This window comes from Zeus faber, assembly GCF_960531495.2.
Source record: "Zeus faber genome assembly, chromosome: 1".
In the NCBI taxonomy this organism is placed as follows: domain Eukaryota; kingdom Metazoa; phylum Chordata; class Actinopteri; order Zeiformes; family Zeidae; genus Zeus; species Zeus faber.
In genome coordinates, this window is record NC_137193.1 from 51948328 (window position 1) to 51969478 (window position 21151).

At 43.4% G+C, this 21151-nt stretch overlaps 1 protein-coding gene across 1 annotated transcript in view; it reads right to left on the minus strand.

Annotated features, from left to right (window-relative positions):
* The window catches only part of ptprsa (protein tyrosine phosphatase receptor type Sa), a 201221-nt gene that overhangs the window by 11418 nt on the left and 168652 nt on the right, over positions 1-21151 (minus strand). The window contains exons 22-29 of the mRNA XM_080014935.1: positions 17513-17636; positions 13904-14079; positions 10787-10906; positions 8880-9034; positions 7455-7740; positions 4003-4181; positions 2930-3056; positions 989-1114 (exon numbers count right to left, since the gene is read on the minus strand). Coding sequence (XP_079871061.1) covers positions 989-1114; positions 2930-3056; positions 4003-4181; positions 7455-7740; positions 8880-9034; positions 10787-10906; positions 13904-14079; positions 17513-17636 — 1293 coding nt within the window. The remainder of the gene's footprint in view (positions 1-988; positions 1115-2929; positions 3057-4002; positions 4182-7454; positions 7741-8879; positions 9035-10786; positions 10907-13903; positions 14080-17512; positions 17637-21151) is intronic.

The following is a 21151-nucleotide window of genomic DNA, read 5'->3' on the forward strand; positions in this document are numbered from 1 at the left end:
CAGTGCCTCAGAGGGGAGATTAAAAATGAAAGAGGGGCAAAGACACAAACACAATAATCCAAGCGCACAGAAGAAAGGAAGGAAGGGAAAAAAAATGGAGAAAATTTAACACACAACCCGGGGGCCCACGCGCCATGTCAAATTGTCTGATTAAATACGTGACTGACTCGCTAGACGTGAGTCTTGGGGCGTAGAGCCGGGGCTATTACTGAGCATGGGCGTGTGACGTACGTGCACACACACACACACGCACACGCACAGGCGCAGGCACACGCACACGCACACGCACACACACACACACACACACACACACACACACAAACCCTGAATGAGGTTAGATCCACTAGAGGACTGAAAACTTTTCCGCTAACTAGCTGACATGTCAAGGCGGTGATCGGACGTGTCTCCAACTTTTAGAGGAGATGGTAGAAATGAGATATTTGTAATCTCATATAGTGTTTTCATATGGCGGCATGGGCATTGTAACCTGAGTATTTATGCTTTTGAGCTGCCAAGCTCTGGATCAGGGTACTACAAGCATTTAAACACTGACTAGTTTCAAAATGCTCTCAAACTGCTACAAACTGATATACAGTGGCCCCATGTTTATGTTCTGTTGTCATGGATACGCCGTAAGTCAGTTTGTTGTTACAAGGAGTCGCTTTCGGAAATAATTCTTCTCATTAGCTTCATGTATGAAGGACAAGATCTGTTGTCTTTATGTAAGTTTTAAGAAGAGACAATTTAAAGACAAAGGGGAACCGAAGCCGTAACATAAGTGGAACAAAAAAAAAGGCTCTATCGGCGTGCGCACACACACACACACACACACACACAGACACAGACACAGACACACACAGACACAGACACAGACACAGACACAGACACAGACACAGACACACACAGACACAGACACAGACACACACAGACACACACACACACACACACACACACACACACACACACACACACACACACACAGTCTTACCCTGGCATCAGTGACCTTGAACTCGCGCAGAATGTACTGAGGCATGTTGTACTCGGCCATGGGGTCCACCACAAAGTATTGGTACCGGGCCGAGCGCTCCGCTGGCCAGTACTGATGGCACTTTTCCTGTTTAGCAAGTGGGTGAGAAGTTTGGAGAGGTGAGGTGAAGACACTCACACGCACATATGCGCACACACACACACACACACACACACACACACACATATAAAACAGTATCCCAGGGGTGCGGTGATGCCTGGCCCATGGTTCACGATGTGTCTGTTTAGCAGACAAAAGAAAACGCTCAGGGTACCATGCCAATGACCAAGGGTCATACAGTATATATATACAGTATATATATATATATATATATATATATATATATATATTTATATATTCGTTGAGTCAGTGAGGAGGTTGGATAAATGTGTGTATGTTTGTGAAAATTAGACACAGGGTAACTCAAAGTTTGCCTGCAGTTCTACCCACGGGTCACACAGTCATGGCTAAAAAAATAAAATTGTGGTTGTGAAGTCTGGGCAGGTGTTGCTGGATTCATAAAGAGAAAAAATAGATATACATTTTAAATTTTCTTTGTATAAATAGCTTAACCTGCTATCAATAACTTAATCTACCTTGAGTGTTTTCAGGGCATAATTGATCCTGCGCTAAGCAGCCTACGTATGCCTGTAGGGTCCTGAGTGGAGGCTCTGTTGCTGTAAGATGGTGTAGTCAAAGTTAAGAGAGAGAAAAAAATGTTTGATCGAAGTGATCTTGAGATGCTACGTGTGATGGCCGTGAATCGCTGTGCAAATATGACAGTTGCAAGATGGGGACATCCAGTATGACACACCATGTGTGCGGAGCTGGGAAAGTGCCGCACTCAATTCAGGAGACAGCAGGTGTTCCTCCCAGAACTTCACACTGTCGTCCTCCATGAGGGACTACGCTCTTTAGTCGAGAGAATATTCAATCACGTTCATGATACATCCCAAAATGACAATTTCTGACTTTAAAGTGGTAATCAGCAAGATTATTTTGTTAAAAGAATTCCATATTTGATACGTTATTATTTTTTTGCTCGTACTTTTTAAGAAACAACCTCAATGTATGTGCATTATGCATGTGCTCCTCTACGTGCTGTTTCCATTGCTGGTGGCGGGGTCAGCCTTTCCTGGCAAGAATGCACACCATTGGGCACGTGCAAGAAGTGAAAGACAGCCGCGGTGAATTTGAGGAATCAGCGTAGCTAGTTGTGGTCAGTAAACTGTATATGGAGGAATATTCACACGAAATAGCAGCTCCCTCAGATGAAAAAAATATGCCCACCACCTCAAGGTAGTGAAGACGTTTCAGTTTCGTACAGAATTCTGGGACTTGTAGTGTAATCAACCCAACACAGACGATCTGTTAGATTGCCCCTTTAACCTCGAATTAGAACAATCTAACATGAAAAGAATCACAGTTTTACAGTTGAGTTGCAGTTCTGAAGTATGATGTCTGATATAGCAAACATTCCATGTTCCAGTAGTGCAAAGTGTGCGCCTGCTGGCAGAGAGGTTAGCTACGGTCAGCATTGATGATGATCCATGTCCAACTTGACGGAGCATCTGCAGGCCCAAAGCCTTTGTATCTACACTGTTGAAATGTGACCGTTTAGTTGAGCTTGGGAACAGATTGTCTGTGTTTGAGCTGTCCTCTGTGGTACGAGGGCGGGAGGCAAGGGTGAAACAAAGGCGTGTAGCTGTATTAAAGTATTTGTTACACAATGTGTTCAAATGTACAAGCCGAATTATGAAAATTGGTGCACACACAAGGATGTCAATGGGAATTGGACTGGAGCCGTGGAACCATTTTTCTTTTTGATAAAAACTTTGGGTTGAAACGAGTGATTGTGTGTGTGTGTGTGTGTGTGTGTGTGTGTGTGTGTGTGTCTCCTACCCTTCCCATCTCCCTCAGCTTGGTGAGCATGACTACGATAGTGGAGTTGTTCTCCCAAAGCATTCTCCAGAAGTCCTCTGTCGTCTCCGCCAGGGGGCCTTGTGTGGCAATGTAGGCCCTCTGTTGTCTACACGCACACGCACACACACGCACACACACACACACGGTAAAGGTGAAGCAAGTTTAGAATGTTTTATAAGTACTTTACTGAAGCGCAGATATGTTCATCTGCAAGGGAAAATCGTCCAAAACAAAGAGAGGTTAAAAGAAAAAAATCTCTGTTTTCATTTGTTTTTCTTGTTTCTCCTCTTCTCACTTTTTATGAAAGTCATTTATGAACTTGACATTATCCACAACAACAAACTAGTGCTTGTTTCTAATAGTGGAGGTCAGAAAATATACATTTGCTGTACAGTTTAATTGTTTTATCAAAGAGAACACTTCTTAAACGGGAGAATCCCTTGGCATATATGTCCAAATAGGGGCATATACGTCACAGCCAGGGAAGGTGGAATTCCAAATAAGGGCATAATAAGGCCAAGGTGATTCCTTCCCCACTGAGCTATCGGTGGATGATGTGAGGCATGGCAAGGTAATGAAATCTCGGTGGTTTATGATACCATACATTATATGATCTATATTATATGATATGTATATGATCTGTTGTAAAAGACATAACACAAGATAACTCTAGAGGGCGTGGCCAAAGAGCAGATTGATGGTACGTCAGAGCCTCTCAAACAGCCTGATTGGCCTGTTCTTAAATTTGGGGGGGGGGGCTGGACCCCATAATTTCAAATAAAATATGCATTGAAAACACTTGTGCAAAATATAGAGGCAAAATAAAATGAGTGTGACAACTCCCACCGCTCCTCTCTTTCTTTCTCCAAACAAAACAAAAAAAGCTGTTTTATTTTAGATCGCGTACTGTATTTATGTTCGTCACTTTCCTAACTAAAAGTGCCGCTTCATTCACGGTAGCTGAAAGCAACTTCTCAAACCAAAGTTACATCCTTGGGTATGTGGCATTCCCCTTTACACACACAATGTAGTGATTTTTCTTTGCCCTCTACCTGTATCCGTCGATGAAACTGGAGTTGATGTAGTCAGAGCCCTCCAGGCCTCTGATTGGCTGCAGGCAGACGCGCGTGGTCTCGTAGGGCATGATGTTCACCAGTCGGTTCTTGAACTTGTTGCACGGCAGGTTGGCACTGATGAAGCGTGACGTATGAGCCTTGGAATTGGCCAAACGCTGGAGGGAGGGAGAGACAGGGGTGGGCGGGGCGGGGTGAGTGCGATGAAATGGGGATGGATCGACGAAGAATAAATGCGTCGGAGGACGCATATAAGTAGAAGGGGGGACGGTCAAAAGATAGGAAGGGAGGAGGGGTGATGGAACAAAAAATATCAAGCAGAAGGAAAAAGATAACATATGCCAGAGAGGAAAATAGAAAGCAGGGCAGGAAGAAAACGGAGGAGGAAAAATATAATAAATGATAAGATGGAAGAAGGGGGCAGGGAAGAGAAGTGGCAGGAGATGATGAAAGACAGGAAGAGAGATTGGGGATGAGAATAAGAGATAAAGGATAAAGTATATTAATAAAATAATGTAATTAAGCACATCTCAATCTAATCGGATGGTGAATACACAATGCAGCTTCAAAGGGGGAGTGTAAAAACTATTTGAGCGATTATTCCCTTTTTCAACTGAGCATTTCTTCACTGGGAGACGGAAGGTGCACAACACAGCGGCTCTAACATGACCATGGTTCAACCAAATATCTCTCCCTGTGCAAAGAAATTGGGTCACCGTGTGCGTTTCGAGGTAAATTAAATGAGTAAAAAAAACTCCACATACAGGGGACCTAATTATCACATCCCTATATAAATATTAAAATAAACACATACAAGACTGAAACGCAGACGCGAAGAAGCAAGAGCAAACAAACGAGTCTAAACCAATAGTTAGCCTTGGTCCGTTTGACTCTCACTTTTCCATATCACTCTCTCCTTCCTTTGATCTGACTCTTTTTTTTTTTTTTTTTTTTTCAGAGGCACCTCCGGAAGGGCATAGGAAGGCCTGGCATCACTTAACAGGCCCTCTGTTACGCCATCAAACGCCCCCATGGGTGCAGGAAAACTCGGCCAACCTGGCAACCCGTCCATCCAGCAGGACGGAGAAGGACGGGTGGGACCTCAGGTTACGGTTCCCATTTCTTTTAATTGTTTTATTTTTGCTTAAACACAAGGGCCTGTGTATGTCCCACCAGTCCTAGCACACCGTAAGAGGAATCAGGGTTGTGTATTCAATAAACTGTGAAATACAGAAGAAGAAAATGTGTAAATTAGGTCCAATGATCCCCTGCCACATCTTACTCTGGCTCTCCTATAAAGGCTTTTTTAAATTTTTTATATATATTCTACAGATGAAAAGGTTTTTGTCTTCAGTAACAATTTGGGATTTCTATGACAAGTGCCTCACAACACCTTCCGAACCTCATTACCCTGCTCCTCCAGCCCCCTGCTCTCCTCTTAACTTCTGCTCAGGCCTGTGTGCATATGCTGAGACCAGGTCCACAACAGGGTGTGTTGGAGGGGGGTTGTTTAAATCACGTAAGTCAACATATTAGTACTCATGAGCACACACTTGTCCAACAAACTCAAGGAACTTCCCTGCTCATTCCCAGAAATTCATGTTGCGGTCAGACTCAAGCGTTTCCGCGTTTTGCCTGAGAATGACATTGACCGCTCCACCCACGCACGCACGCACGCACGCACGCACGCACGCACGCTCCATGCCCAACCGCTTCTTTTAGCTCCAAGCCAGCACGGAGTCGTGCTTTTGTTCACTATCCGAACGTCCCTCTCTTGGCTTGCCTCGCTGTCCATCCCCATTTGTCATCAAGTATTAATTACTCCCCAACACAACGCACACTCCCATGCACTTGGCTCCCCCTCTCTTCCTGTCCCTCTCTCTCTCCATCCGTCTCTCTCTCTCTCTCTCTATCTCTATGGCTCTCCCTGTCTCCTTCGGTCTCCCACTCTGTCTCCATCTCACTCGGTCTCTCTCTATCCGTCTCCCGCTCTCTCACGGTGGATGTTATTAATCTGCAGAATGACTCCCGACGCCAGCTCAGCGTTTTTCTCTGTCACAGACGATATCGGGGATCCCATTGGCAGGTTTTGCCCCCGGCGGCGTAAAGAATCGCTCTGTATTGTTCCCTCAACTGTGTCAGCGGGTGATGAATGTCAGAGCTAAAGTGACTGATGATTTTGAGAGCGAGCTCATTGAGGGGGGCGGGGGTGCTCAAGGTCAGAAGGTACTTCATGGCGTGGAGCCGCTTGTTAAGGTATTTGACTGAGATCTCCCCAAATGATCAGCTCGTTGCGTCTTGGGTTCTCGGGGACTATTTCTCCCTCGGGCTCGTCCTTAAATCATCTGCTTCCAGCCAAGACCCCACTGTCTTGTGCCAAATGGATCAAAACGAATCTCTCTTTTTACTTAAGCATATTATTCCAAACGCTTGGAAATGAATAATGTGTTCAAATACCGGAAAGCTTAAATATCTACCATTTTCTTTTGGTAAAAAAAAAATAAAAAATTTACACAAGTGATTAAGTAAAAATTGAAGTGAGGCTCAGAAAGAGCAGACAAAATAGGTGCTCTATTCCATCTCAGCTCGAGCAAATTACTTGGATAGCTTGTATAAATTGACAAGTACTTATGTAAAAAAGGTTGATTTAATTTATATCCCTCTAACCCGGGGCTGAAAGGAATTAAAGCGATATGAAAGTTTGGTCCAACATTGGACTGTTTTATGTTCCTTACCTTGTTATGAGTCTTATGCTGCAATTCACAGTATCTACTGAGTTTGCTGTGTGGAGTTTAGGAAAATGAGTGACTTTCTTCTGCTCTCCGTTGACTTCCATAGCTTTTGTAAATCCAGTCTCAAAGACTAGTTTCAAGACAACTTGTTTCATTTTTAGTGCGATTCCTCCAAAATTTTACTTTCTGTGTGTAAAATGCAAAAACAGCAAACAGTATACTGGGGAACGGCAAATTCCCTGGTATACGTGGCGATCAAACTGTGTACCGTCGTCAGCAAGACGCAGTGAGAACAGATGTGATGCACACATCAGAGTAACACACCAATTTACTGCTAACAGCTGTACGCTGCTTTTGGAGCTGAGCTCCAAATTCCCAGGAACGGTTAAGATTTTGTTACAGTCTTCAGAAAGTTGTGCTGGAAAGATACAGTTGTCCTCGAAGCAAGCTCCTGTAATTTGCTCTAATCTTCGTAGAGCTTGAGCGGTAACTCTAGTAATGTTCCTCGTTGAGGGAATCTGGAGCCATAAGCCTCAATAAAAGCATGGATGAAACCTCCTCATTGATCTGAGGCCCTTGTGCCATACTCAGGTTGCCTCAAAATATAAAAGCAAACTGCAGAATTTTCTTGGGTATTTATATTCCTTGTGCGTGCCTTTTCTGATCACCCCACCACCCCTGCCTGCCTTCCGCCCATACCTTGAACTCCAGCTCCATGCCGGTGACGTGCTCTCCGGCCTCCACCTGGGCCAGCTTCTGGATGTAGGAGTAGAGGCTGCGAGCCGCCACCTCCGTGTTGCCGCAGGCCACGGCCTCCAGCAGCGCGTCATGGATGAAGCTGTACTGGTCCTCCGTCTGCACCATGTAGTTGCGCTGCGAGCGCATCAGCGTCACGTGGCCGTAGATGTCCGCCGTCTTCTCGTGCTTGATGCGCTCCAGCATGGCGTCGATGACGATGAAGCAGCCTGTCCGGCCCACGCCCGCGCTGGGGGGGGGAAGGGTGAGTTTTAGTGCTACTTCCCTGGCTCTTATTCCTTCACCAGGTTCTTTCCTGTTTCATAAATTTAATCCACCAACATGTGAATTACTTGTTACTTGTAACAGGGCTGTCACCCCCAGAGGTTAAATTAGGATTTGTGAGAAGTGCTGATTTAGAATTTCCATCTATTATTTTATTTATTTATCAGTAGAACCAGTGGTATAGATTGTTCTTTAGTTACACTAATAGAAGCAAAAAATTAACGGCTGGTGGTGGAAGAAGGGTGAGTGACATACAGTGAACCTGTACCTGGACCTTCCAGAAGGCCCATGTAGAAAAATATGGCAATGTCAGCAATGGAATGCCTTCAATATCCTTCTCATTTATTTATTTATGCCCTGACATTCCCATTGGCCAGATATTATTAGGCCTGTTCTTCTACTTTTTTTCTCACAGGAAGTCACTCTAGACACAGTTATTGACTTTTATAGCCAAGATATTAAAATGAATGAGTGATGTGTGTGGGTTCTGTGTTTTGCTGGTTGGTCCATCATGGTGAAGTGTGCATTGACGGAATGGGAAGGGACATAAATCTTAACCTTGATGACAGAATGGGAGTGTCGGTAGGAGAGAGAGAGAGAGAGAGAGAGAGAGAGAGAAGAGGGAGATACAGAAAAAAAGGAAAATCAGGACAAAGACAAGGAAGCTGTCAAATTTCATCTTCACACTGTATATTGCTTTGGCAGTGCGGGAGTTCCCTTATCACACATGGAAGAATCCAGTGGAAGATACCAAGTGTCATAGCAGCAGAGAAGAGAAGCCTGCATGATCAGAGGGATTACGATAAGACTTGAGAAAGAACCACAAACCACAGGAAAAAAAGAGTAAGGGACGGAGATGAGAGAGAATACAAGTCGGTAAGGCAGAAAAGGAATCTGCCAAGTAAAATGAGAAGTGACTGATGATGTGTGTGTGTGTGTGTGTGTGTGTGTGTGTGTGTGTGTGTGTGTGTGTGTGTGTGTGTGTTCAGTAAGTTTCCTGCGCATTTACTGTACAGTCTGAAACCCAGTGTAGCTTGTCTCCATTATGAATGATGAACAGATAAACATAACAGACTGTCGCCCAGCTCCAGAGCCTCTACCGACCTGCAGTGTGCGATGATGGGGCCGGCATCCGAGGGGTTACAGGTCTTGACCCGGCGCAGGAAGGCCAGGAAGGGGGTGGGATACTCCGGGACGCCGTGGTCGGGCCACGCCGTGAACTGGAACTGACGAACCTCTCGTTTCTCACTGGAACCGTTCTGGAACACACAAGAGAGGGCGGATTCAGTTTATTTGACTTGACATGTTGCATCTTTGGTTCACAAATTCTATTACTAACTGAGTGGCTTGAATTTGTGGAAAACAAACTCTATAAATGAACTCTGGTGAACGGATTATTTGCTTTGGACTGGAAGCCTCATACTGGTTGCGATTCATTGGAAGGGACGGGGCCGCACCACAAAGGCGCGACAGATGTATGTGATAATTGTGCTAATGTACTGTACACCTCTCGGTGCTCGACTTCACGGCACCAAAGAGAACAGCCGCAGAAACAGGCGGCAAACACCTACTTGGCGTCGACCACCTCTGCTGGAGCGTGGGGTGACGCACCTCATACGCAGCCTGTGAAAACGCACATGCCAGCAAGCTGTTATCCCTCAGGAAAAGTTAGTTGTATCTTGCGAAACTGAGGAGGATGAGGAGGAATAGCTTCCACACATCTGTGTCTTACTCTCCCTTTTTCTCTCCTGGAAGAGCCTCTAAAAGAGGTTGCATATCAATGCAATACTTCTACTTCACTGATTTCGTTCTTTTCTTTTTTTTCCCTGAATATATGAATACACAAGCATGATAATTAAAATCAACTGGCCTAGTTATTTCTCCTACTTCACTTCTGGACAATCCATGGTTTCTGCAGCTGAGGCTTGTTGCAGGGACATGACCATAGCCGGGGCAGATTTTTTCTTTTATTTTCATATTTATTGGTGAGGATTCTGTGCCACTGCGGGAAAGACGTGCGTATGGATATTGGACCCTGTTGGCAGTTGGTTTGTGTTGGTTTCTACAGGTTAAATGTACTTTGTGTGTTTGTGGGTGTGTGTGCGTGTGTCTATTGCAAACCCATTATTTACATGGTGGTTGTTGCTGCTGTGATATGAAACATCATAGCACCAGCAGAAGAAGAAAGACGGAGGTAAGGTGATGAAAGAGATAGGGACAGGTAGTTAGAGGGATAGATACCGTATCTGCACACGCACATATTTAAAGTCGGTTTTCCAGACAATATAAATACAAAATAATTCAATATAATTTATAATTAGAATGATCAGACATAATAATGCCTACATATACTACTATACTCTATGTTAGGCACCTCAGCACAACATCTATACAGATGAGGAAATAAAAAAATAAACCGGACAGTGAGAAAGATGGGCTGAAAATAAAAATGTGCTATTTGTATTCTGGTGTGAGCGCCGGGGGCTGAGGGCCTTTGAATCTTAAAGGCCCCATTTGGCAGAAGAGTGCTGTAGTGGATCTTATCTGCACTGCTGGTGTCCACTGCGATCAGCTAGCGTAGTGTCACCCCTCCAGCTAAAAAAGGGACTGGGCACTTGGCTCAGTGCTATCTACTCAAAAGCCATCCCCTCTGAAATGTGTGACCTGAGTGGCTCCAGCTAAACCTTTCCATGTCTCATGGCTTATACAATACTTGACATGACAGCTAAAGCGCCAATGGCTGTCTGTCTGCAATTTGATTTGAGAATGTGAGGGCTGAGTGTGTGCGTGTGTGCATGTGTGTATATTGTGTATGCGTGTATACCTTGTGGAGGTGTGTGTGTGTCAAAATATGATCATAACTTCTTGTCATAAGTAGAGCGGAAATGTTAGTCCTCACTAGTGCAGTAAATGTACTCACCCAATACTTGCTTTGATGCCAGTTCAAAAATGTGTGTATGTGTGTGTTTGTACAGTATGTGTGTGTCAAAATATGAGCATGTCAGTCCTACCTTGTGCAGGGAGAAGGTGCGCACACAAAAGGTTGCCAGTTCTATGGTGTCCAGAAGCGTCACCTGGGTCATGCCGTAGGTCTCAGTGCCACGACTGGGCCAGTACTGGTCACACTTGATCTGGGATGGAACGAGAAAAAAATAAGACAAATCTACTTATACAAACATGAACCTCTTCCATGGCGAAGAATGCTTTTTTTAGTCTTGGGAATTTCCTACTTATCTATTTTTATTTTAGGAAGAGAAAATATATGTGAAATTCAGTTTTCAAGTACAAAGCAGAAATAAAGAGCATTTGCTCTGTAAGACTACAGGCCCTACCCACAGCGAGAAACTTTGTATTTTAATTATACATATTAGCAAGGACTCTCAAACAAATAATGTACCATTTTAATAAAATAGTTAAATAATCATACATTCTTCAAAAACTGTGGGCCGAATTCACAAAGCGAATGTGTTTTATCTTGTGGCCGTTAAACCTGCGCAAATAACAGAAAAAGCACCCGCCAACTGTGAAATGCACCGCTAACTGCGCTGCCACGCAAATAGTGTCTCGGTGCACCGGTGCTATTTGCACATAATTATATGAAGTATTATTCATACATCGGGTGCAACATTCATCCCGTTCTATGCAAATGAGCCTCGTTGCAAATACCGTCCAATTCACAAACACCGACTCTAATAGCAACACGCAGTTAGAGTGACGCTATGACCGTCTGTAGAGACCTGGTGGTAACTGTGCGGAGACCAAGAAAAGGGGAAAAAAGGCAGCGGAGTGTGATCGTCTTCAGAGAGCTGGTGCAACTGAAGTGCATTTATAAGGGGTGTCAGGCCCAGACTTTCCGGTGATCTGTCAATAATATTTGGATATTTTTTTTATAATTATAAGCAAGTTACTAGGTAGCGGAATGGGCAGTTTGTGGTGGTTTTCAAAATGCACTTGTTGAAACAAAGCTGAAACTGTGAATAATTTATTGTACAACAAATGGCTTACAAACATTGACAAAAACGGTTCCATAATTCCAATTTAACCCAAAAGACATCGAAAAAAATTACTAAAAGATAGAGGGAATAGTGATAAAGTGATCAAAATTGGTATTGAACCACAGATGACATCGAACCTCAGAACCATGTACAGCTCAACAGGCCACGGGAGCAGCATGCTCGAACTTTGTGGTAGAGCAAAATAAATTAAATCAACTGTTATCATTTCTATATTGTAAAATTAAGATTCAGTGAGAACTAGAATTTCTGAAGTAAGAATTCAAATATATACACATTTTATTCATGCAATAAATGAGCTGTGTGGGAAGAGTACTTTTGTTATAGATTTACTCCTACTATTCAAATGTTTTAAAGTCACTGCACATAAACCTAAAAATACTAAGTACAACCCGCGGTGGGCTTGTTTACTTAATGGACAGGTTTGCGCTGTCATATCATTATCGCAATATCTTTTGTGAATCGGACGCTAAGACGGCGCAATTGATGCACAATTCATGGTGCTATTAGTGGCCGCAATCGATTCTTTGTGAATTCGCCCTCAATGTTTTAATAACAGAATCAGGGAAAGGGACACTTTCAAGTACTCTCTCTTTCAAGTACTCTCTCTTTCCCATGTTGTCGCATGTTTGGAAGTTGTTGTTTACAAATGAAGAAACTGACTTTGTTGATTGGGAGTGTTTTTAGATCTCGTTGAATACATGTGGATTATCTTCTGTGGCTTGAAATTATTTAAGTGCATCAAACCCAAGTCGTCCAATCGCATGATGCCTTGGCATAAAATACTGTGTGGACTTCCAGGTTAGACAGATAAAGCCAAGTTGAATAAATTTGTCGGAGTGGGAAGTTTGAATAGTTACCCAGCCCATTTTTGTGGCACTTCTTAATGTGCATACTAATAAGGCCAGACACACTGAAATCCATTGTCTGGGTGAAATATTGTTTGCATGCCCAAAAGGGCTCTCGTGCCCGGGTTAAATCAGCTGGGGCGGTTCCTACACCCACACTTGCATTAGCTCCCGCGCAAACTGTTCAGTAAATACGTCCAAGAATTGCTATCTGTAGTGAAAAAGTGGTATCGCTCCAACCCTAATGCTGCCATTTCCCCGTCAGCAAACTGAGTTTGTCTGGGCCTCCCTTTCTCTGCTACGCCCTCCAGCCCATCTAATGAAGACTCATTCAATATGGAGGCTGACGTGCAGATCAACCCCATGGGGTCCTGATGAGCTGTGACATCTACTGTGAGAGAGAGAGGGAGAGATAGAGTGCCCTCTTCTTCCCCTCCTCCTAGGGCGCTGACATGCAACATCTACCACCTGCTAACAGTGATCACGCTTGACAGGTAGCTGAGTACACACGTCCGGATGGAGAACAAGTAAACAAATGAAACGGGTCGAGGGGGAGAAAAGAGAATTAACCCGCGGTGAGAATTTTTACCTTTGGGCCATTAGAATAAGTCCACTATTTGATGGAGAAAAATATTTTGTCCATAGTTACAGTTCTTTCATCCTCTCCAACTTCCCGCCTCAACATGCAAACCAAGCCCATGTGTCCAGGAGACACTTGGTTTCTCGCTGCCGGTGCCAAACAGATGCTTGTGGGAGGCACTGGCGATGGGTACTGCTGTTGCTATGCCAATATTTAGAATCAGTGCAAAGCAGTTTTCTTTACCCAATAGTTTTTATATGCAATTTTTAATTTCCGGTGCTTTGTGGTCCAAATGATAAAGAAAGCTTGCAATAAAAGGCCAGCACCGTAACGAGGGGTTCCACGTGGGTGTTCTGGTCTGGTGAACCGCTTCTTCAAACGGTCTTCTGGACTGACTTCGGTCACGACAAGTTGTACAGAAATGCAACCAATGTGGGGGAGTATAGCTGTGTGGTTTTCATTGGCATAAATCAGCTGGTACTTGACTTGTGTCTTGCGAATCAATAATTTACAGGGATCAAGGGAAAAACAAAATCGACATTTTATTTAATGGTATGCAAGTTAGCAATAGATGCCGCAAGAAAAGGGGCAAGGACGAAGGAAAACTGGCTTTTTGTCTCTGAAAGTACCTATAACAAACTAATACAGATCCCTGTGGAACCTCGTTGACCCGCTGGTTGGACTTACCCGTGACTTCTCCTCTAGCCTGGTCATCATAACTACAGTGGCTGCCCTCTGTTCCCACACCATCCTCCAGAAGTCCCCAAATGTCTCTGGCAAAGGACCCTGGGTGGCAATGTAGGCATTCTGCTTCCTGTAGCCATCAATGTAGTTGGCGTTGATGTAGTCGCTGCCTGTGATTCCTGGATTTGAACCAGAGTGGGAACATGCAAGGGATAGTAAATGAGACCTCAAAACCCATCTCCATCTTGATTCATTTTCCTTGTTTATAGTAGCTGGTTTACTTTTTATTATTTTGTTCTGTTCCTTCTGACTAGCCCAGCTTATTTTCAGTTGTTCTGCTTGCTATGTGTGTGGCACCAGCCAGTCAGCAGGCTGGTTAAGTGGATTGAATTTAAATTGATTGCTCAATGTTTTTTTCCAATTACAGTCCACACGAAATGCCAGAACGCGGTAACGTTTTCCATTGGATTAAGAAATAAGGGTAAAACACAATGCAGAAACTAGAGAGAGTAAAAACACCAACAGAAAACTGTGAAATGATCTCATCACAGAGATCGATGCTTCACAGTTGCCTTTCTAAAAAGTAACAACACAGCACGTTCATGTCACTGAGTCAGATTACTGCATCCCGCACACGCCTATTTTACAATCTCACTCTTCCCGTCTCTCGGATAATACCGCTTCTTCACAGAATATAAATTATGTAGTCAAAGCAGTGCCATTTTTTTTTTATCCTACTTGCAGATTGCTTTTTATCTGGTTTTACAGAAAATATGATTTTAGGCCAAATTTAATCCAGACTCAAATGCAATGGGGGACTCCCAGCCTCCCCCTTTGTCTTCTTCTGTTGCAGGAATCTAAGCCAGTACTGTTAAGACTACATATTTACTGAGCTGAATTGGAATATATGACCATCTCCATCCCTTTTCCCTCGCAGCATTCTTTGCCTGTATTTCTATCATTTCATTTCCCCACTTTCTCTCTCTCCACGGTTCCGCCTGGTTAGCTGTAGTAGTGGTGCGGCAGCCTCGCCCTGATTTACCACCGTGGCTGCAGTCGGCTCGGAAGATCTAGGATCCGCGGGGCCCGGCGAGTAAATCAGCCGCGAGCCATCCTCCTTCTGCCATCGCTCTCAGCCCACTACGCTCGGTCACACCTCGCTCCCACTAAATCTAGCCTTAAGGAGCACGCTCGCACCGCTGGATGTTCAAGTGTCGAGGAAAATGTACTAGTGCCAAGTTGAGGGAGCATGTGAGCTCCATCGCAGAGATACGCCCATGGACATACGCGGAGAGGGACATTAAGCTTGACTAAAACCGTAAAGGTTTTAGTCAAGCTTGTGTGTTTTAGTCAAGCTTGTGTGTCTTAGCCAACATTGTATATTTTAAGAATTAGGTGTATATGTATGTATATGCATGTAGAATAGTTTGTGTAGAGTGCGACCTGGGAACATTACTGTTAAGGAATGGCCTTCTGCTACCAGTCTAATGCTGTTCTTAAATGCATTTCAATGGTTTAGTTTACCTGACAAAATTAAAAGGTTTGCATGGCGAGAACCAAGCAATGCTTGCTATTTAATGAAAAGGTCCGCAGGGTGACATTGAGGTTAGAGAAAGAGAGCGTGGATCTCTACCTGTTCAGAGAGCAAAAGTCCTGGTTTTGCTCCACTCACGTACTGAGCTGACTGCGCTCATTAGTGCTGATCACAAAATACATTTTCATGACACTTCATGATCCACCTTTGCTAAAGAGTCTGCGCACCCTTACCATGATAAATAGGTTTTATTTCAAGACCTTGGGGATGTAGCACCATGGACATTTGAATTTGCTCAATGTGGGCCTCTAAAACCCCTTGGAACTATATAGAAATGAGCTGGACTGAATGATTAAACGTTGCCCTGGGTAAAAGCCACTGAAATGCAACAACTCGAATGAACAAGCACAGAAGAGAGAAATCTGTGTCGGATGCCGAAAAGCTGAAGATTATGAAACACATAATCATCTCTGTCTTCATTCAAAACCAGCCTCCTCCTAACATTCAGCGAGTCGGAAACCCACTTGGTTGTGGGCAGCAGGGGCTCCTCTGTTGGAGACACTCGTACCTTTGGCTGACGTTTCTTCACTCAGCCGACCAACCATGAAAGCTTTGACTGGGTTCATCTGAGACCCTTTCTCAGAGTTAAGCAACAACCATAGGGAAAGTAGAGAAAGAATAAGAGGAAGAGAGATCGATAGAGAGAGTGAAAACGGGAGGTAGAGAGTCAGACAGAATAACTGAGAGACAGAGGGTGAGATAATGAAAATAAATAGAGCCAGAGAGACGGAAAACTATAGGCAAATGTCATTAAAAGGGATTCCACGTGGCACGGTGCGAGTGTGGCGCCGTGGTTTTAGTCATAGCTAAGTGAACACTGGATGGTGCCTTGCATGAATTGTTCTACTTCTGCGACTAATGGCAAAAACCACTGCACTGTAAAATAGAAATTTCAGACTTGATTAATTTATTTATTAATGGAGGCTCTTTTTTTTATTATACCCGGGGATAATTTGGTTATACGTTCAAAATGGCTCCACTATTGCAGGACGCGGAGATGGAGCTGGAGCCGATAGCTGTGCACATACTGAAAGAGAAGGAATGAAGCGTGTGATGGTGGAGGGGCATTGTGTGAGAGATGTTAAAACCATGTCAAAGCTGAAGGGTGACTCCCTCTGACAATGTCGCTCGAAATTTAGGGGTGGAAGAGGACGGACTGGCGAGTTGTTGTAGCCGTGCTGGCTTCATAGAGGGCGTTTGTGGTGCATTGTGGGAAAGATCTGCACAAATCTGATCAGACAAACAGGGGCCGTAACAATCGTTATGTTAGGTTCGTGTTGCATAAAAGTACTAGATGCTGAAGCCGTGCCAGTCTGCATGCTACGGTCACATACACATTGACTGGAGGTCGGCCTGATTTGATCTTCGCTTATTTTAAACAAATTATTTTGAATCATAAAGCAATAATGTTATCAATACATTCTATTGTGTTTAATTCTATGATGCTCTATTTTATTTTATTCCGTTTGGATCTTATCTATTTTATTCTATTCACTTCTCTTCTATTTCATTGTATGCTGTCTAGATCTATTATATTATATTCATTTTAATAATATAATAATAATTAATAATTCATTTCTGTTCTATTTTATTATATTATAATATTTTGTTTTCTATATATTCAATTGTTTTGCTTTCTGTTCTATTGTATTCTATTATTTTGTATTATGTCCTGTTATATAAAATTTCTTTCTATTTTATTCTATCATTATCTTTTCTATTATATTCTACCAGGTTCTATTGGATTACATTGCATTTGATTTTCCTCTTTGAGACTTTATACTATTCCAGTAAAATAAAGTCATCTTCGCTATCGTGGTGCTGTTCTAGTTGAGAATATTCTAATGTAAATCTCTCTCTTTCAGCTCTCAGAGCACCTCCTCTGTGTCTATTTACCATGTAATTAAGAGCGTTTTCCAAATGAACGGTCTGGGGCTCAGAGGGGGAAAGCAGAGAAAAAGAAGAGAAGAGCGAAAAAATAAATAAATAAATAAATAAATAAACGGGACAATCCTTACCATCGATGGGAGCCAAGATGACACGGGAGTGGTCGTAGGCAATGACGTTGGCGTAGCGGTTCTTGGGCTTATTCACCTCCAAGTTGGAATGCTCCCAGGTGAACTGCTGGCCCGGATCAATAGACTGCCGGGGGATTTCACACGCACGCACGCACGCACGCACGCACGCACGCACGCACGCACGCACGCACGCACGCACGCACACACACACACACACACACACACACACACACACACACACACACACACACACACACACACACACACACACATACACACACACAAAAGGAAATTAGAAAAGCGGAGCAGGGAAGCTCCCAGAGGACAGTGAAATTGTGCATCATCTCCGCTCAAAGAATGGAGAATGAGGGGAGGGGAGGAGAGAGAAAATGAGAAGGATAAAGATATAGAGAGGCTGAATGGCAGGAATATGAAGTTGGGGTTGTGTCGTAATAATCCACTCCCTGCCTGCTTTGATATTCCACTTTATCAAGATCATGTACATATGGAAAATAAAAATACGGATAAAGTTTAGGAGTCTGTCTTTTTCAAGGGAGGAAACAATTTTGGTTTTCATTTCCAAAATGAAAGGGTTTTCATTAACCCTGGAGCTGGAGTCTATTCCATGATCACACAAGTACGCTCAAAAAGCATTTATTCTGACTCTTGGGGAGTTGGTTCAAAACACCAGAACTCAATGCTGTGTCGGTTTAATAGATGTATTCAGCTGCTTCTCAAACAGCACCCCAACGCCTTGCAAATAGGTATATATAGGTCTCTAAGAACCCCGAAACATGTCTGAAGTTTCCTTGCTGAAAATACCACTTAGATCATGCATTCTAGCCATTCTAACATGCCTCTATAACCCTCCTATTTCTGCATGCTGTTTCAGTGTGTGTTGCTTTAAATGAAAATGCTGCTGCTCCCCAAGCCAACTCTGGCCCCAGTTCTGTGAGCCAGTTGTATGAAATATGTAAACTTTCACTTCTTTCACCTTATCAGTCCATCCAACTTCAGGCGAGAAATAAGCAATTCAATTGCTGAATCTTCACTCATGTTATATCTAAAATGCCTAATTTAAAAGCTTGTTCCGTTCGTTCAACCTACAGCATACACCTTTTTCCCCCACTTCTTCCTATTTTTAGAAAGAAACACACAGCAAAATTATTTTTGAAACACTTACATATCCCTCATCTGCAGTATTCTCACAGACAGTTAAGTAATTATTAAAGTATTAATTTCTCTTTCCTTTAAAAGATTTGTGCTGGTCTGTGTAGCCAACAGAGCACTTCTGTGTTATTTCTCCAGCCGTGGGTGGAGTTACTCAGAAGGGGGATGGGTTCTAATTCTACTGAGGCCCCATGTGAACGTAGGAAGGGATCGCAAATCTGAGTGGCTTGTTGAATCACATGTTTTCTGATAAAGGCAGCTCACAACAAACTGACTGGGTCGTCTAATTTCACAGTGTTTGTGTTAGTAGGCCCATCAGAGATCCAAATGTATGTGCACAAGCACTCAAAACGTGAGTTTTTCACAATAGGTCCACTTTAAGTTTCACCATTTTCCCTGGAGGCATCTTCCGCAGTGTTTTGCGTGCAGTGGGTGGGTAAGATTCTTATCTTAGCCCATGAAGACGGGAGGGCTGGGGACAACAACAGGAAGGCTAAATGAAGACATAATGAGTGTCTGGTGGGAGAGCCACTATCTCCATCTGCCTCTCTCCTTCTCTTCTGTCATTCATTCTTTTGTTGTCTCTGTGTTCTTATTTAGATTACAGAGATTAGATTGCTACTGTATTCATACCTGGAGGCAAATTGCAGTGTCACAGCAGTACACATCAAAAACAAGTAAGCACTAACAATGAAGCACAGGTACTCCTCACTTAACGACAGTTCCGTTCCTACAACCAAGTCGTTCAGTGAATTGGTCGATAATGGAGGACCTGTGTTATTTCACAGTAAGCGGACATGGCCATTGCGAACGCTAGTGTAGTGAATACTGACAGATTGCGTAAATGAGACTGAGAATGGTGATGAGATGAGATGTATACAGTGTATATAGTATATATAGTGAATATAGTATATATAGTATATATAGAGTATATAGTGTATATAGTATATATAGTGAATATAGTGTATATAGTATATATAGTGTATATAGTATATATAGTGTATATAGTGTATATAGTGTATATAGTATATATAGTGTATATAGTGTATATTGTATATATAGTGTATATAGTGTATATAGTGTATATAGTATATATAGTGTATATAGTGTATAAAGGGTGATGCGCAATGAGATGCTTGACGATGAGACGCTGCGGTATTGTACGCAGCGCACAATACAGACTGGTCAGAGAGTTGGTCGTAATTCGAACAGTCCTTAAACAGGTAGGCCGTTAAATGAGTAGTAGCTGTAATACAAATATTTCAAATTATTGAAAATATTCATATTAAAATAAATATATGAAATATATAAAAAGTTAGAATTATATATCATAATTATTAGTAGTGCTACCATTTGTTTCTCTTTTTAAAGATTTTAAAATAAAGTGTCTTATGTTACCACAAACACCCTCCATTATGTGCAAATTCAAATGCTATCCTCCCAATGAGAGTTTATATATACAGTGGATTGTTCCAGTGCAACTTAAGTCTCTCCTCCTCTACTTCCTGTTCCAGTGAAGCAGCCTGAGAAAGACAGATGGCTCCCATTAGGAGGGCCGGGCCGGGAGGAAATAGAAGACGCTGCATGCTGATTGGCTGACAGAAGATACCATATTTTCACCACGACTCTGGTGATGGAGCCTCCTCTCCTCTCCTCTTTGAGGCTGTGATTATCTCCTCTCCATCTCTCCTGCTCTGATGGCCATCCCTCGCCCTCCCTCCCTCCGACTTACAGAATCCTCCTCATTACACCGGCTTCCACTGCCCCCCGCCACACACACACACGCGCACACACACGCACACACATACGCGCACACACACACACACACACACACACACACACACACACACACACACACACACACACACCCCCCCCACCTTCCTTCCTTCGCATCACGCCCAGCTAAAAACCAATCACTCAAAGCCCCGCGGAGCCGCGCCTGGAAAGCTGGGGCGCCCGGACGAGCAACCATAAATCAAGAAAATAACAAAATTAAAATTACACTTCTCCATTTAATTTGGTCATTTATTTTTCTAAGGGCTGTGTGCAGAAGAGAGAAACCAAGCAAGGAATGAATAAGGCAGCAGATAGAGAAAGAGAGAGAGCGAGAGAGAGAGAGAGAGAGAGAGCAACAACAAAGGGAATGAGAGAAAGCGAAGAGCTAGCAGTTCAGTTTTCTCTCAGAGCCAAGTAATTAGAACCTCTGGTCGAAACGGATTGTCAACTTCCGAACACATTCCCCCCATCGCCAAAACCCCACCAGCCCCTCATACTCGCCTCCACCCCTCCACCCGCTCGGCCTTCTGAATCTGCAGTCTCAACTCAACACCCTTACTGCAATAGATGCTTGTCGATTTGGTACACAGCCCGAACGGCGATTTATGCATAATAGATACGTGAGAAATAAGAGATCGCAATGAGAAGTCATTACGCTAACGTGCCCGGCAGGCACCAGGACATGAGGACAGG